The following is a 15,969-nucleotide window of genomic DNA, read 5'->3' as shown; positions in this document are numbered from 1 at the left end:
AGATTGTTTGTTGTATGTTGTTTATATATTCTTGGGATTATAGCTCAGTTTGTGAGCTAAAATCCCTGTGTGGGACAGGCAAAAGAGACACAGCACGTTCATTTCACAACTGACACAGCGGGTAGAACAAAAACAAAGGGAGTTTGCACTCAAGCATGAAAGGTGACAGCCGAGTCCACCCAGTTTTGCCTGCAAGCATGTGATCCCAGATATTGTAAACATTAGCCACATTGTTTTGGGGGCATTGTCATTCAGAAATGAAACCAACACACTGGGTCTTCAGTTTGCTCTTGCAGCCAGCAGCAGAACATTTGGCATGATTTCCTCATATCTGACTTGTTTTCATTCTTGAGAGGAAATGACTCTGGGAAACTGCAGCTGTTCATTTGGAATTTAAAGTGTTGCCCCTGTGTTCATTCCCAAATGCATTTTTTTTTTCTACTATTGGGTCCGCTGTCTGCAACAAACCATTTCAGCTTCCTGTAGGCTGGCCTCTTTTTAAGCCAGTTTTCTTGTTTTTATCCCTCTCTGCCTTGATTAGACTTAATTTTCCTTTTTGATAAAGTTTGTAGTTGGGGGCTGGATCAGGTGACCCTGAATCCTCTTTTAGTTATGCGGAAATAGGCTTAGGCTTCCCATGATGCACTGTTTCTTTTTCACTTACCTAGTGCTATATAAGCACCTCTGTGTTTATACACTACTCTGCATTTCCACAGTGTGTTTTGTCCTGTCTTCATTCCCCCACCCCTAAAGAGTGGCAGCCTGGTTCTGCTGGAGGTTTCTTCCTGTTAAAAAGGAGTTTTTCCTTCCCACTGTTGCCAAGTACTTGCTCATACAGTTGGTGATTGTTGGGGTTTTCTGTGTTATTGTCGGCTCAGTGTCTTACAATATAAAGCACCTTGAGGCAACTGTTGTCATTTGGCCCCACTGAAGCCTTGAGCTTTTTGCTCGCAAGAATTACTGGTGTGAAGTTAGTATTTAAACTTTGGCCACGTTTAATACGCATGCACCACTGTTACAATATATGTATATACCGTATTTCCCGGACTACAATAATATTAGCCGCACAAGCTAAAATCAAGGGAAAATCCTGTTTTGTACATACATTAGCCGCACCTGACTAAAAGCCGCAGGTGTTTCAATGTTGACTTATCATATGTAAGAGAATATGCACAAAGGGAATTGTCAGGAAAGAGACGGCTGTTTGGGGGACACACCCCTTTTATTAATATTTTGAAAAACAAGTTCTGGGTACATATTTGCATAACTTTTTAGGTATATGTACAAGTACCGGTAATTACAAGTACGAAACATGTACTGTGCTTCATAAATGAGTAACAAATGTAGTACATACCTACAGCACACCAGAAAAATAGATTCGGACTACCTTTTAGGCTCAGGTGCAGTGACACGGCTTTAACAAGAAGAAAAGTCAGTCATTCACCACCATCTTTCTCTTCTTCCTGCGCACTAAAACCACCAAAGTCCTCTTCTCCAGTGTCGGAAACAAACAGGTTCAGGATGGCTATATCATCCACTCTCAGCTCCTTTCCTTCGTTGTCACTTTCAAAACCAAAGAAATCCTCGTTGTCAGTGTCAGAGTCAAACACCCTCAGAAGGGCCGTGGCAGTGTCCTCCTCTCCATCATGCAGCAGTCCAGCCCTTCGAAATCCGTTGGTGATCATGGATGTTTTCACACTTTTCCACGCTGTCAGATTCCACCGGTGGAGTTGAGCATAACTTGCTTTTCGCAAGTTTATCGCCGCTCGTCATCCACGCCTCCCGCTGAACGCGTAACGCTACTTTGAAGTTTGTTTTTCGCGCTACTTGTACGGCACTGTTTCCTGGCGGATGGACATGTGACCAACATACCACTCTTGAACCCCGATACTGTGTGTCTGATCACATGCCCTTCCTCCAGGCAACGTAGCGCCGTACAACAGCGGAACAAACAAAACAAATCGTCTTACGATATCACAAAAATCATGGATAATCCATAGAAAAGCCGCACCTGACTAAAAGCCGCAGGGTTCAAAGCTTGTGCAAAAAGTAGCGGCTTATAGCCCGACAATTACGGTATATGAAAACACTAGGGGAACCCTAATAGGTTCAATCCAAGTGGATGTCACAACAAGCTGTAAATCCTAATTTTCTGTTCTGTGAAGGAAAAAAACAGAAATGGTCCTTTCTCATATTTTGTGCTCACCTACCTACTATGTAAAAAACAAAAAAAACCAAAACGGTGGTGAATCACGACTTTCTGTTATAAATCCCCTTTAATCTGTGCTCTGCTCTTGCAGCTGCTGAGGGAGATTCCTCCTGATGGGGACAAGTTTGCTGCCATGGTTGAGGTAAGCCATGCTTTGGGAATACCAGTATGATTAAATGAAGCTTTTGTTTACGCGCTCACAGCTTGTCAAGTCTTTTGTTCTCTATACACTGGTCCCACTATAAATGTTCATTATCTCTGACAGCACATCCTTAACACAGAGGAGAACTGGAATGCCTGGAAAAACGAAGGATGTCCGAGCTTTGTGAAAGAGAGGTACAGCAGTGTAATGTTTTGAAGTAGCCGTTCCAGATAATCATTTTATTTGATTTAGGGTTTAGTCAGTTTTTACAGCAGCATGGAATGCTGGATAGCATGCCAAAATAACAGGTGGTCCCACTTGTTTGCCTCTTTAACAGAACAGTAGATGACAAGCCCAAAAGACCCACAAGGAAAAGACAAGCTCCAGAAGACTTCCTTGGAAAAGGGCCAGACCGGAAGATTTTTATGGGAAAGTATGTGCTTGAATCTGGGGGTGGATGGTGGAGTGGTGTGAAGTGTGGTTTGGTTTTTTCGTTGGTCTTAGATTTCTCTCTGTATTGGTGTCCATCCTGCTGAAGTATTGTTGGAAATTTAGTGAAACTGTAAATTTTGGTCATTCAAGCTCTTCTCTTGTTTGCTAGTGATGAGTTGACCCGGCTGTGGAACCTCAATCATGACAACATGGAGGCCTGCAAGTCAGACAGCAGGTTAGAAAAGTCCTGAAATGAGTTCACGTTCGGCTTTTTGTATATACACCCTACATTTGTTATTTTACAACTGCGGCCTTTCTTTCAGAGAGTTCATGCCGTCATTGGATGAATTCTTCGCAGAAGCTATTGAACAGGCCGACCCAGCCAACATGGTCGAGGAGGAGTACAAGTAAGATGGCTTTTACAAAACCTTTCTTAACCATGGAGGGGGGAAATCCACTATTCCATCTCCTACCTGAGACTTATTTTTAATTGTATTTCTTTTATTTACTTTCCATATATTTACTATTTTCCTGATGTCTTTTATGTCTAATCCTGTAACTCCTTGTAGGGTTGTGCGAAATGCAAACTATGGCTGGCGGGCTTTGAGACTGCTGTCCAGGAGAAGTCCACACTTCTTTCAGCCAACAAACCAGAAGTTTAAGAGCCTGGCAGACTACCTCGACAGCATGGTCAGCAAGTTGGCCAAAGAGCTACCAGTAAGGATTTTATTTTATTTTTAAAAAAGCAAAAACAAACTGAGTTTCCATAAGTCCATGAACCCATCCTTTTTCTTTCTTTTTTTTTTTTTTTTTTTTTCTCCGTTCATGAAGAAGGACATCCCATCTGAAGAAATAAAGACAGGAGAAGAGGATGACGATGATAATGGAGACAATCTGCTCAAAGACAGCAATGACAGTAAGTCATCACATGTTCTGTATTTCACTCTAGATGTTTCTGACTTCACATATGTTTGTGTGTGTCAGCACTTAGACAAGGAAACTATTATTATTATTATTAGATCATCCAAACGAAGGACCAGTGAGCTTATGTCATGGTGAAGTTCACAAGAATCACTACTCCTCCTATTATTTAGAATTTAATCAGACTTACAGTTAAAGATCAACTAATGTGTCTTCAGCTGTGCTTAAGGTCAAGGTCACCTTTGTTTTTACACAGGTGCAGGAATCGCTACACCTTGATTGTCATGATTATAAATTGAGTGTTTGTGTGTATTTAGACACAAATTCTGTCATTGGGTTAATAAAGGCTTAGGTTACATTGTGTTCCCAGCATGAGGTTTCTCGATGTTGGTAAATTTTTGCACGCACAAAATGAACGAGAAAGAATCACTTTGGCACACATGTTGCAAACCAGTAGTGTGATGTTAGGAGGTGATGATCAGGATCTTAGTGATCATGATCATGGAGGAAATAGTCCTATTGGTTGGGGACTTCCTGTCACCATTATCAGTGACATGGCCAATGCTATCACATGATTTCATGCTTTTTATTTCATTTCTTTTATTTATTGACCGTGTTGTCATAAATCTCCTGACAATTTCACCTGGTGGAGAATGGTTTTAATTTGCCCCGGATGTGACTGTTTGACTTCTCAGTAGATTTTAATTCTCATTATTTCTCATTCTCGAGCAACTACACGCTTCATATGTTACGCTAACCTGTGGTCGATTGTTGGATTTCAGTGAGGTCAGTGTTCTAAATCAAACAATCAAGATGTGATTGAAGCAGAAGACAAAAATATTTCATCCACTGTAGTTAATGGAGTGAATAGAGGCTCAGATGTAACTGGAGCGGCCCGTTCCCTGGAAGCTGATCACTGAAAGCCTTAATGTAAGAGCCAAAGATTTTTCAATGCAAGTGAAAGAAGCCATCATTAGGATGAAGAGGCAAAATAAATTGTAGCAATTAGCGATGCCTGTTTGAGATCCAGGTATTAAAAACAGTAAATTTAAAATTGTTAGTTTGTCTGATTTAATTTTGAGCCTCGGAGAAAGGGAAGGAGCAAATGGGGGATCATTCATAAAAATAGCTGTTAAACCTCTTGAATTGTAGCTGAAACTCTACTTCAATCACATTTTGACTGACTTTAAACCCACTGTGGTTTCTTTAGAGAGTGAAATTACAAAAATTGTGTCATTGTCCAAGTATCTATGGACATGACTGTACCAGAAAGAGCAGGTGTTACTGATTTAACTTGTACTACTATATGAAAGTGATATCAATGAGCTAAAATGGAAAATACTGGACTGAAACAGAATTTGCTTCTGTACCTTTCCCTTTAATAACATTGCATATTCAATTTAACTATCAGTATGTTTGCTTTCCCTCTTTCATACGCTTAATTTAAGATGATGAAAGCATGACCCTCAGTTCCAACTTCACACATATTTCCATCTTAATGTCTTTAACCCAACTTGACCTCTGTATTTTACAAGCTCCCAGTTCCCACAATGAATTGAGTTTATTGTGTTAGCGCAGTTCCAAGCCTGGAGCAGAGAGCTATTTATGTCCTTCCTATTCCATTTTCTTCAAGGTCCGAGCATTCAGAGCAAACTTGTGACGAACCAGCAGATGGATGACGTAGCAGCCAAACTGGGCGCTCAGTGGAAGAACCTCGCTTCTCATTTTGAGATGAAGGCGGCAGAGTTGCGAGAAATCGAAACGGACAGCGAAGACGTCGACATGCAGGCCAAACTGCTGCTGGTGGCCTGGCAGGACAGAGAGGGAACACAAGCTACTGTGGAGAACCTGGTCGCAGCTCTGAATGCCGCAGGTTTCTCCCAGATTGCAGACGGCCTCAGTGAGGCTTAAAATCTGTATTTCCATAACATTGTTCCACTTTTTTCATACAAAAATGTTGGAAACTAGTTTTTATATGTCAGATATTGGTTTTCCCCACTGTAGAGATTTCAATAAATGTTTTCGCCTTGTAAAAAGTTTGGTAGCACGTTTGTTTTGATACACAACAATCTCATTTTGGTGTAACACTTTATTTTCACCACCTATGAAACGAGTTCAGTCAATTAAGTTATTACAGAGAGTTGACGTTCAGGCCTTACAGACTGTGGCAGGGCGATCGGGAAAGCTGCACGGAGAAACAAGGTCAAGCACAGCATTTTTTTTCTTTTTGTAAAGGTATAGATTAAAGTCTGAGATCCGCATCAGCAAGAATGACGTTCAAAAGCTTATTGAGCAAACCATCACGGTTGAATCTCAAGCCTTTATTAAACCGCACACAGTTCACCACAAGGGCAACATGTTCTGAACAGTTTCCCCACACACCTCCCTGAAAAGAGCATTAGTGAAGATTTGGCAGAAAGAACCTCATCTGTCAATACATTTCAGAACAATTACAGGAGATGATGTGAGCCAAGCACTTAAAAGACCTGAGATTGAACCCAGATTACCCCGAGGGGGCCAACAGGTGAACAAGGGCAAGTCTTTACAGTGTTTTGTAATACGTCAGAGACAGCTTGGCTAGGCATTTCTGTACAAGATTAAATGACTAGAGAGAAACATTTTGCTTTAATGATATGAGCACCTCATCAAAGGCTTTAAAAAATATACAATGTGTATAAAACATTTAATGAAACTGCAGCGCTAGACTCAAAAACCTCTTGAGGATCCAGTCCAGAGATTGCCTCTCATCATCTCTCCATTTTCAAAGCCCACTGTGGTTGAATATTTAACACCATTTGACAGAATTTGTTTACAAGCATCTGTGTTGGTTACAAAAGAAAACAAAAAAATTAAGGTATTCAAATCTTTAAAGACACCAGTTTTATTGCACATCTATGCAGACAGTGCTTTGAAATGGCAATTTGTGTGTATATTGGATGTTGTCTTTGTCTTCTGAGAAGTCTGCCACAGCTATTGTTCCTCTCCAAGTATGTCCAGCCGCCGGGGGCCATACAGTAGAACATACGCTATATGCCAGTCTCCGCCACCTGACAGTCGCAGGATATCCTCTGGAGACACCACACTCACCTTGTCATCGTCAAACTTGACCCACTCATCTGTCAGAACGACACCGGAAGACACGACACATGAAACGCTTGCACAGTATAAATTGGGACTGACTGATGTCAGGTGCGTGCCGATTACTGTCACACAAATGCGATTACCTTCTTTCCTTTTGACCCATCCCACATAGTGGCCTGAGGAGCTTGAGCGGCCTTGGTGCGTCAGCACAGCCTGCAGGTCGTAGTAGCCGCTGTTGTTGGAACCAAGGTCTACAAGAAGAAAACGTGCCGTACCTTTAATTCTGACTCGTGAGCAAAAGAAAAATATCCACACAGAGAGAAAAAAAAAAAAAAAAAAAAAAACTCAAATTTCACTCCAAAGATTTCATGACAAAAAAAAAAAAAAACATAACCGCGTTTGTTTTGACAGGAAAATGAAAGACTGGTCCAGCAATTTATTTAAACGTGGAAAAACAGAGTTTGTACCATTCAAACAAGCTTGAAATATTTGGTATGACCACCTTTATTCTTGGACAGCCTGACCTGTGTTTGGAGCTCTATTGTAATTTCTTTAAAGAGTCTTTAGGGATAGTTTTCCAGGTTTCATGAAGGACGTTTTCCAGGTTTCATGAAGGACATTTCCACCTCTTCTTTCGATCTTGGCTGTCTTTTGTTCGATTCTCTGTCAAAATGATTCTACACTGCTTCAATAATGTTGAGGTCTGGACTCCAGGGAGGGCGATCCATGACTGATAGTTAGGGGTGGGTTTAAAACTAATTGATTTCCCTGATTCAAATTGATTTTAGTTTGAATAATGTGATATTGATTCTTAAAAATTCGAAATCCATTTTTAAAAATAAATGTATTTTGCCAGAAAAGCCAGAATCTCAGGTTAAAGCTCACAAAACTATTTCAACAACCTCCAAACAGCTAAAACAGCAAACGATTAAAGAGCAGGTAAATGGTGTCTGCAAAAATATGTAAACACAGAGCACGGATCCACCCCGATGCCGACATCCCGGGTGTTGAAAGCTGACGTATCACAGATTCTGAAGCTGCAGGTTTCGTTGCTCTCAGACCAAAATTCACTGAACCAGCAGCAAGAAGATCAAAACTACACTTCACGTTTAGAAAACACTGTCATGAATTCCCTCTTACTTTTGCCATTTTGCTTCCACCACAATAAAATAAATAAATTTTTTTTAAAAAGCCACACTTTCTGTACAGTTCTTTCTCTCAGAAAGACCAGTTTACCATAAAAACAATCTGTTTTCTGCATTATTTGCTTATTATATAGCAGTTCACCATTGTGTACAGTATTTTCGCCTGCTGTTTTTTGTCTTAAAAAAAAGAAAAAAAAAAAAGGACCTGACAAGAGAGCCTAATTTCTGCTGTTCAATACAGAAGAAATGTAAACTTTTACAAATTTTGCCAAATTGCAAAATGCTTAGCAGTGCCTCTAATAAAACCTCTGTAACTTTGCTCTGCTTCACTTCAGCAGCATCAGGTAATGTTCATATGTTGATTCATGGTTTTCTTCTGCAGAATATTTTTAAGGTTAACTGCTATAAAAACCAGGCCAGGAAAATTTTCTTCATGTATTTTTTTTGCGTTTTATCCTCAGTTACTTTGACACAAAGGCATCTGCTTGATGCTCACATCTCTGCTGAAGTCTCAGAAGTGTCAGCTTTCGATAGATAGATAGATGATTATTATAATATTTCTGTCTGTCTGAGTCTAAATTGAATCGAATCGAAGAGGAGATCAAATCCAGTTGGGGCCCTGTGAATCAGATCGCGTTATAGAAATCAGTGACGATACCCAGCCCTACTGATAGTGTTGCACTGTATTTTTCACCGCCATAGCGACAAAGCTATCAGACCCTTTCCAGACGATAGATCGTGTTTTGAAGCTTGCCATGTTTGTCATGCATTTGTCCAGTTTTCTAATTTTTTGTTTTTTACAGGACGCCCTGTTGGTGCAAAAATACTATTTTATACCTGTCAAAATGTTATCTTTGGCATTTTTTTTGCAGATTTAAGTGAACTTTGCTTAGTTGACAATACTAGTTCATCACATGAGTTAGGCACCTTTTTTATGCTCGAATGATTCATAAGTCAGTCTTACAAAAAAAGTAAAATAAATAAAAGTAAAAGTCCTGTACTGAATGTCCTTCTTTCTATGTGTAAATTGAGTGAAAAAGCAGCCAATGTCCCAGGATAAAAGACCTTCAGAAAGCCTGGAGAACTGCTGCTCAGCCTGGCTCCTTGGAAACAGGGGTGATGACTCGAGACTTTGTCCGGTAAGGCAGGTGAATTTGTAGTGCATTTACATTTTTTTCCCCATCTACTTCCAACACCTGATTTCTTTAACTTATATTGTAAATGTATTTTTTCTACTCATGTAACATTTCCTGCACTACTGTCACAGGTACATACCCTCTGAGAACGAGAAAGGCTCATATTTCACTTCTTTTGCTGCTTCTGCCTTCTTTATCAACTAGAAAAGAAAATCAAATAGAGTTTATGCTTTAAATAGGAGTTCATCTACTCCTAAATGTGTGTAAATGTCATGGCGAGCTGATCTGCTTTACCTTTTGCTGCTGTTTCTCTAGCTTCTTGTCCTCGACCTCCTTAAACTTTGACCTGATTGGTAACATCTTTTCCTGCAGCTCGGCAGTGCACAGCTCATAAACATCCAACATGAGCGGGAACTTGACATCCTAAAAAAAAATATACACAAATTCTGAGACTTTAGATCCTCAGCTACTGCGAGCACTGTAAGAAAGAACTGCAGCTGAAGACAAACCTTTAGAACTTTTGCATTGACAGACTCCTTCTCTTTGTAGAAAAACCTGACCATCTGAACAGTCAAGTAAGCAGGCAGGCGGCTAAGTTTTGACTAACAGGAGGAAAGAAAACCGAAATAAATGTCATACTCAAGTCCTACATTCACAGTGTCCTGCAGGCAGTTTCAAATGACAAAAAGGAATATAAGAGCGAAAAGAGGACTTACGGATTTTATATACAGCGCATTTCTGTTCAGGGTCGGAGACATTTTTGTGATTTCTTCCTGCAGTCTCTGTTGGGGCAGAAAAATCAGAATTTAAAAAAAACAAAACAAAAAAAAAACAACTTGATCAGCTGTCCTATCATGTCTTGTGATAGAACATATCCTCTTTACTACACGAGCGTGTAACAACCAGTATCCTTGCACCTGTCCACTGCAAGCCATTTCATTTTGCACAAATCTTCCAAGTTTGTGCGGTTTTTCCTTCTGATGAAGTACGATTGGACCAACTCATCCATGTTGTAACCCATGCTGATTGACAGGCGTCCTGGCCCAAACAGCTGGAGTGGATCAGCATCTGCTAGAAGCATAACTGTGAGTCCTTCCCCCTGCAGAGGTCCTCTAATGACACTGCAGGGGTTGGGTGTATTGAGGATGGCCAGGAGTGGGAGTAAAGGGAGCTGTTGAGGAGTTTTATGGAGTGGTCTGGTAGATATCACCTCTTTGTGGACATGAGCAAGACAAAAGAGATGCTGGTTGATTTCCAATGTGAAAAAAAGAACTGTGACTAAGCCCATTACCATCATGTGTGAGGAGGCTGAAACAGTGGACTACTACAGGCACTAGGGTGTTCACTTGAATGGCAGACTAGACTTAAGGACCAAAAGTGATGCTGTGCGAAAGGGGGTGAGCAGACGCTACTTTCTGAGGAAACTCAGGTTCTTTAGTATGTGTAGCAAAATGCTGGAGATCTTCTACCATCCTGTGGTAGTGAGTGTCATTTACTTTGCTGTTGTGTACTTTGCTGGGGGACAGCATCAGTGCCAGAGATGCCCCCACGATCAACAACTAATTCACAAGGCTCGAACCATTGCTGGTCAGAATGTGCAGGTGTCTGAGTCAGTGAAGGACGGGAGGTCAATGACAAACTGCTGTCCACCATGGACAACCCACCATACCAGCTCCCCACTACAGAGGCAGCAGAGCTCATTCTCATTTGGACTGATTCAACCCTGCTACCATAAAGACCACTTCAGGAAAGCATTCCTACTATTCTCTACAAGACTGTATAACAGTTCCTGTTCTGGGCAGGTAAACACACGTGTCAGCATGCAAGAAATCACATTTTTCAACACAGATTTCTATACTATAGTTTCCTGCTGCAGTTTTTTGTGTTTACATATTTATTAATGACATCTGCAGTTGGTCTTATTTTTCTTTAACTTCATGTTTTGTTTTGGTTTTGTTTTTCCACTTTTCCCAACTTTTATTTAACTTTTTTCCACAACAAATACAAGACTGGTTCACATCCAAAATAACAACACTGCACAGCCCTGGAGTATTATAACATTATGTCCATTAGCATCCAGTTTACAGGTTACTCCCAGTGCTTCCAGTGGTTTCTTCCATTTGTCCACAAAAATTCAGGAGCTCCAATCAATATAATGTCCCAACCTGATCAGAGTCATAACATCAATGATGAGCGACTTCCATAGAGAAATGGAGGGAGGCTCAGCCCCCACCCATCTCAGCATAACTTCATGTTTTTGTTTTGTTGCATATAAATATTTTGCACTACCTCACATTATAAGCCCTTCACTGTCAGCTTGTGGTACTACTTTTTAATACTTTTACAACATTGCTTTTATCGTATTGTGTTCTATTGTTTTCATGCTGTTGTAACACAGTAATTTCCTTTGCGGGTTCAATAACCTGTCTGTCTTATTGGCTTGTTATGTAGGCCCAATTAGCTGATATGTGCCTGTGTATTGCACTCATACAGTTTGTGAATGAATCAAGCTTAGCGTTAGCTCCTAACTGTAACCATAATAGTCAAAACACAAATGTTAAAGGTTAAAAATGTCCAGTCCAAAACCACTGTGTGATCTCAAGGTGGCTATATGCATCTTTCATACCATCTATGCTTTGCACACAGACCTCAGCCTTTTCATGATACTTACCAGCCTTAGTCCTGTTGCCAGGTATTTCACTTCTTGGTTGATGAAGCAACTGAGCTGGAGCTGGCTTTCCTTGCCCTTGATTGGTTCCTCCTCCTCAGACTCTGTGCATTTCATGCTGAATAGTAGAGTTAAGAAGAAGCCTGGCTCATTAATGTTTCACCTCTAGATTTTATCTCATTACCAACAACTATGAAAGAACAGTGCAGTCTTTTAAAGTGAAACTATATATATATCAAGTATTAAAGTGCACAAAGATTTGATTGACAAAGACATCAGAAGGATACCTAGTTTCAAATTCTACACCAAAATACTGGTCGATGAAGTTCTTCTTTGCAGAGGCAGAGGCAGCTCCACCCTCAGATTCAGTCTGAAGATTAAAAATAACAAAATTTTCTCATGAATTTATGAGACAGCCATAATTAGATTACAAAATAAAAGATTTGGTGGGGTTTTTAAGCATTACCTCCATGGTAGTCTCTGGTTCTAGTGGCTCCAGCTTTTGCTGAAGCACTCTCATCATCTGCAGCCAACATTCATTGGCATCCTGAATAAACAACAAAGCACAATAAATGTCATGAATTTGCTGCCATTATGAGACTGAGTTAAAGACACGTCACATGGCTAATCAAATTTAACAACGCAGAACTATAATTAAGAGTTTTTCACCTGCTGGAGGTACTGCCCCTGATCCCCCTTCTCAGCAAACTGTGGAAAGGCCATATGGAGGAACTGCAGCAAAATAATGGGAGGGAGGCTGGACGAGGTTTTATCCATAGTCTCATATAAATCACGAAGGGCTAAAAAACAAAGAAACCATTTTATTTGTATCAGTAAATTGACGACATTAATATGTCTATTTTTTGGCATGCTTCACACCTGCTGTGATGTACTGAGATGGTGCATTTGCCCCTGAAGATCGCAGAGCACCTGAATACCTGTAGCGGGAGAGTGATGTGAGGTGAATGGCAACTAAAACCAGTGGTGGTGAAATTATTCGTAATGATCTGAACACGTCACCGACAAACAGTAATAGCAGTAAAAATGACCTCCTGAGTGCAGTTTTGAGCTCTGGCACAGAGCGTAGACACTGCACTGTGGCGTTCATGTAGCAGGTGTTGCCCAAGTTCGTCAGTCCACAAGGCAGCTCCATCTGACAATGACAACATTCACAGTGGCATAGGTTCATCTCAAGGTATAACACTACGTGTAGGTAAGGGATACATAAATTTAGTTTCATTGTAGATCTGGGACTGTGAAGAAGGGACAATACAGAATCAACACATCACTTTGAGTCCACTTCTTCTTTATCAAGTATGGTCATCTGATCTGTTCTAGATACATAAACTGTCTTTTTTTAAAAGCTCAAATTTGTTGAACTCTGTCCTTTCAATTCTTTTGGCGCGTCCAATTTCAGAAACGTTAATAAGTTCACACGTCAAACTCTATGAACCACTAAAGAGGCTTTGCTCATTTCTTTAATTTGTTCTTCCCTCCTGCCTGTGACCAAGACATCAATCTCAGTACTTCATGTTGCTGGAGGAGCTTTAATAAAAGACGCACAAGTGTATCCTTTTTAGGAAGTACTAAATAAATAAGTAAATATAATTCAGAGCAGCCCTAAACATAAACAAACAAAACAAATAAAGAACACTGCTACATCTGAAAGTGTAAAATACAGTTGCACTATGATGCAGTTGTGCCAAACATGAGATTTGAATAAAATCTCCTTAAAAATGGGGCTCCAGAGGATGCATCTCTCTTTCTTTCTTTCTTTTTTTTTTTAAATGGCTGTTTTATCCACCAACTTCTCTCTCCTCATGTCTCTTCCTCGCCAATTCTGCTCACATCCCTGATGAGAGGAACCCAGGATCCACAGATGAACAAACTCATAATGAGAAAGCGGGTCTTTTGTTTGCCCATTTCCATCTTAAAGACATTTACCCAGTATTTATCATGTGGACGTTTGTAATTCATACTGTATTTTGAGTCTGCTGCATATTTTCTCTTCAGTAAATAAATTATAAATTCATTACTACACCAAAACACCTAGCTTGCAAATGTCTCACTGAGCCACACACACAAAAAAAGTTTTTAGCAACTAAATGATTCTGCACATTTAGTTTACCATTTTATACTTTATACTCAGTACATGAAAGCCCAATTCAATCAATCACATCCACACTAAAAGCTGTAATTGTTATATTTGTTCACCCCACAGTGGTAATTTTCAGGATTACTCACCGCTGAGGCCAGCTGCTCCTCAGTCATGTCCTCTACAAACATGGGTCGGACTGCAGGCTCCTCAGGTAGGGCATCTGCTGAGCCCATCATCAGCAGGGTCATTCCCTTCAAAAGCAGAGAAATATTCATTTCAGTAATTTATGTGAAAATTTTGTGATGAAGCTCCCGTAAAGAACCACTTGGTATATGCGGTACTCACATTTTTCAGCTTAATATTTCCCCACTCGTCATCCTAGAATTCAGATAAAACATTGATTAGCAACCTTAAAATGGATAAGGTTTACTCATCTTACCTTTAACTTTACCATATTTGTTTCAAAACAAATGAAAAGACAAAACCAATCCTATAATTAATCAAAAAGTCCCTTTCATTTTTGTAAGAGCCATAGCACAACCTTGAAACTGAACCGAAACTAAGCATGTTTAAATTAAAGGAACTATATGCGCTGGTGTGGTTCTCTGAGGATCTCCTTTTCTAGATTTTGGATGTTTATATTAGTACCTTGAGAGTGCCTCCCTTCACCATGACCTTCTGTCTGTCTGGCTGAACTCCTGTCAGGGCAAAGAGCTGCGCCTTGAACACCATGGGTGGTTCCTCAGTGTTGAGCTCTACTGCATCAAACTTCTCTTTGCCCCATTTCACATTTACTGAAAGAAACAGAAGCACTCAGTGTCAACATATTAGCCTTTCCTAGTTTGGGAAACCGTGACATGACACAGCACCTCCTTAGCATCAGGGTAGTGCTCCAAGGAATAAGGCACCCGGTTAGTCAAGCTGACTGTCGGTGAATAAACACAAAGTGGGAGCCAACAAATATGCAGCAGTCTGAATGTCTATGAACCGTAATAAAGGCGCTCATTGGCGATTATAGAAATCAGTATAAGATCACTGACACAAAGAAAACAAACTGAGTGATCGCATGTCTTCAAGACGCAGTTGGAGTAAAGACGTATAACTGTACACTATGATTTAGCTAGCTTTGTTAGCAATGCTATCCTTTATAGTAAAAGGTACAAGTGCTCCCAATTCTGCTAAAAAATTTATAGGGAAATGTCTTCAGCGAGTAAAACCACAATTAAAGTGGTGACATTGCGGTGAGAATCAGTAGCTTTACATAATTAGTTAACTCACCTTACTTATTACCTGCTAACTGGGTAACTAAGCTAGCTGACAGCAGCAGAAGCTCAGTTAGCTTGGACAGCTTTTTCACGTACTCAGTAAATAACGTTAACAAACAGCAAGCCGGATACAGTGGTGTAACAATTCTGTGCGCTTCCCCGTTTCAAAAAAGTGTCTTCTGAAATAACTCTACCACTAGTCTAAGAACAAGATGCTGTCAAGATAGCATGCTAACGGTTGTAGGCTAAATGCAAATCATGCTACACACAGCTAAGCTAACATGCTAATGTAATTTAAAACTAAAAACACGTGTAAGGGTTCCCGTTTTTAAAGTATTTTCTCCTTGGTGATAATCATGCTGTATTAAAAGTACTTTACCTGTAAACACCGGCATATTTAGAAACCTTTAATATCCTCAACTCGCTATTTTTCCTGTTTCGGTCCACTGGGGCGCGTATGAAGAGTTGCTAGTTCTCGGACTGAACTTCATTCAAACAGAATGACGCTGCAACAACACGCTGGGAACTTATCGATGCGCTCCGACATCTGCTAGTCGCCCTGCTGGCCTGCAGCAACATCCGAGATACACACACCCAGATCATTCAGACTTCTTTAATTACAGTATTTATAAGGCTGTAACTACACGGATTTCCAAGTGTGAGTGAATGATAGTTATCTCACAGCAAAGAGTGCACTGCTCTCACTGTGACACCATAAATAGACCAACTTTGGGGATGGAACCCCTTTGTTCCTTCCACTCCATATGATTAAAACACACCAAGTATTTATTTATTTTTTTTAGAATATAAAAGCACAAAACTACAATTAATTGTGCCGCTATAGTTTAGTGATTAAGCAGAAGACCAATATG

The 15,969-nt window shown here is 40.2% G+C and overlaps 2 protein-coding genes across 4 annotated transcripts in view; one reads left to right on the top strand and one right to left on the bottom strand.

Annotated features, from left to right (window-relative positions):
- Positions 1 to 5,741, top strand: part of thoc1 (THO complex 1) — a 9,816-nt gene extending 4,075 nt beyond the window's left edge. The window contains exons 14-21 of the mRNA XM_005742588.1: positions 2,301 to 2,351; positions 2,475 to 2,545; positions 2,689 to 2,784; positions 2,953 to 3,018; positions 3,107 to 3,190; positions 3,353 to 3,500; positions 3,615 to 3,699; positions 5,338 to 5,741. Of these exons, the coding sequence (XP_005742645.1) occupies positions 2,301 to 2,351; positions 2,475 to 2,545; positions 2,689 to 2,784; positions 2,953 to 3,018; positions 3,107 to 3,190; positions 3,353 to 3,500; positions 3,615 to 3,699; positions 5,338 to 5,615 (879 nt within the window). The 3' untranslated portion in view covers positions 5,616 to 5,741. The remainder of the gene's footprint in view (positions 1 to 2,300; positions 2,352 to 2,474; positions 2,546 to 2,688; positions 2,785 to 2,952; positions 3,019 to 3,106; positions 3,191 to 3,352; positions 3,501 to 3,614; positions 3,700 to 5,337) is intronic.
- Positions 5,742 to 6,004: 263 nt separating this feature from the next.
- On the bottom strand, positions 6,005 to 15,748 carry usp14 (ubiquitin specific peptidase 14 (tRNA-guanine transglycosylase)). Of its 3 annotated transcripts, none has more exons than XM_005742585.1 (16): positions 15,477 to 15,748; positions 14,481 to 14,626; positions 14,178 to 14,210; positions 13,979 to 14,083; positions 12,784 to 12,887; positions 12,614 to 12,672; positions 12,404 to 12,534; positions 12,201 to 12,281; positions 12,022 to 12,104; positions 11,738 to 11,852; positions 9,783 to 9,848; positions 9,576 to 9,668; positions 9,361 to 9,489; positions 9,206 to 9,266; positions 6,929 to 7,036; positions 6,005 to 6,820 (listed from the first exon to the last, which is right to left on the bottom strand). In XM_005742585.1, exons 1-16 carry the CDS (start codon positions 15,490 to 15,492, stop codon positions 6,675 to 6,677), a joined length of 1,476 nt encoding a protein of 491 aa, XP_005742642.1. In that variant the 5' UTR covers positions 15,493 to 15,748; the 3' UTR covers positions 6,005 to 6,674. The 3 variants fall into 3 exon arrangements, with proteins under 3 accessions (XP_005742642.1, XP_005742643.1, XP_005742644.1); XM_005742586.1 differs by lacking the exon at positions 15,477 to 15,748 and adding an exon at positions 15,111 to 15,367; XM_005742587.1 differs by lacking the exon at positions 15,477 to 15,748 and adding an exon at positions 14,702 to 14,724.
- Positions 15,749 to 15,969: the final 221 nt, after the last annotated feature.

The sequence above is a fragment of the Pundamilia nyererei genome, unplaced genomic scaffold (assembly GCF_000239375.1).
Source record: "Pundamilia nyererei isolate P.nyererei 1_Seehausen unplaced genomic scaffold, PunNye1.0 scaffold00121, whole genome shotgun sequence".
Taxonomy (NCBI): domain Eukaryota; kingdom Metazoa; phylum Chordata; class Actinopteri; order Cichliformes; family Cichlidae; genus Pundamilia; species Pundamilia nyererei.
This window is presented reverse-complemented; position numbering and strand designations above follow the sequence as displayed.

Coding starts and splice junctions, on each gene's coding strand:
- usp14 (XM_005742585.1), bottom strand. Junction 12,673..12,783: donor CTCAAAACTGCACTCAGGAG/GTCATTTTTACT, acceptor CTCCCGCTACAG/GTATTCAGGTGCTCTGCGAT. Junction 6,821..6,928: donor ATGGGTCAAAAGGAAAGAAG/GTAATCGCATTT, acceptor TCGTTCTGACAG/ATGAGTGGGTCAAGTTTGAC.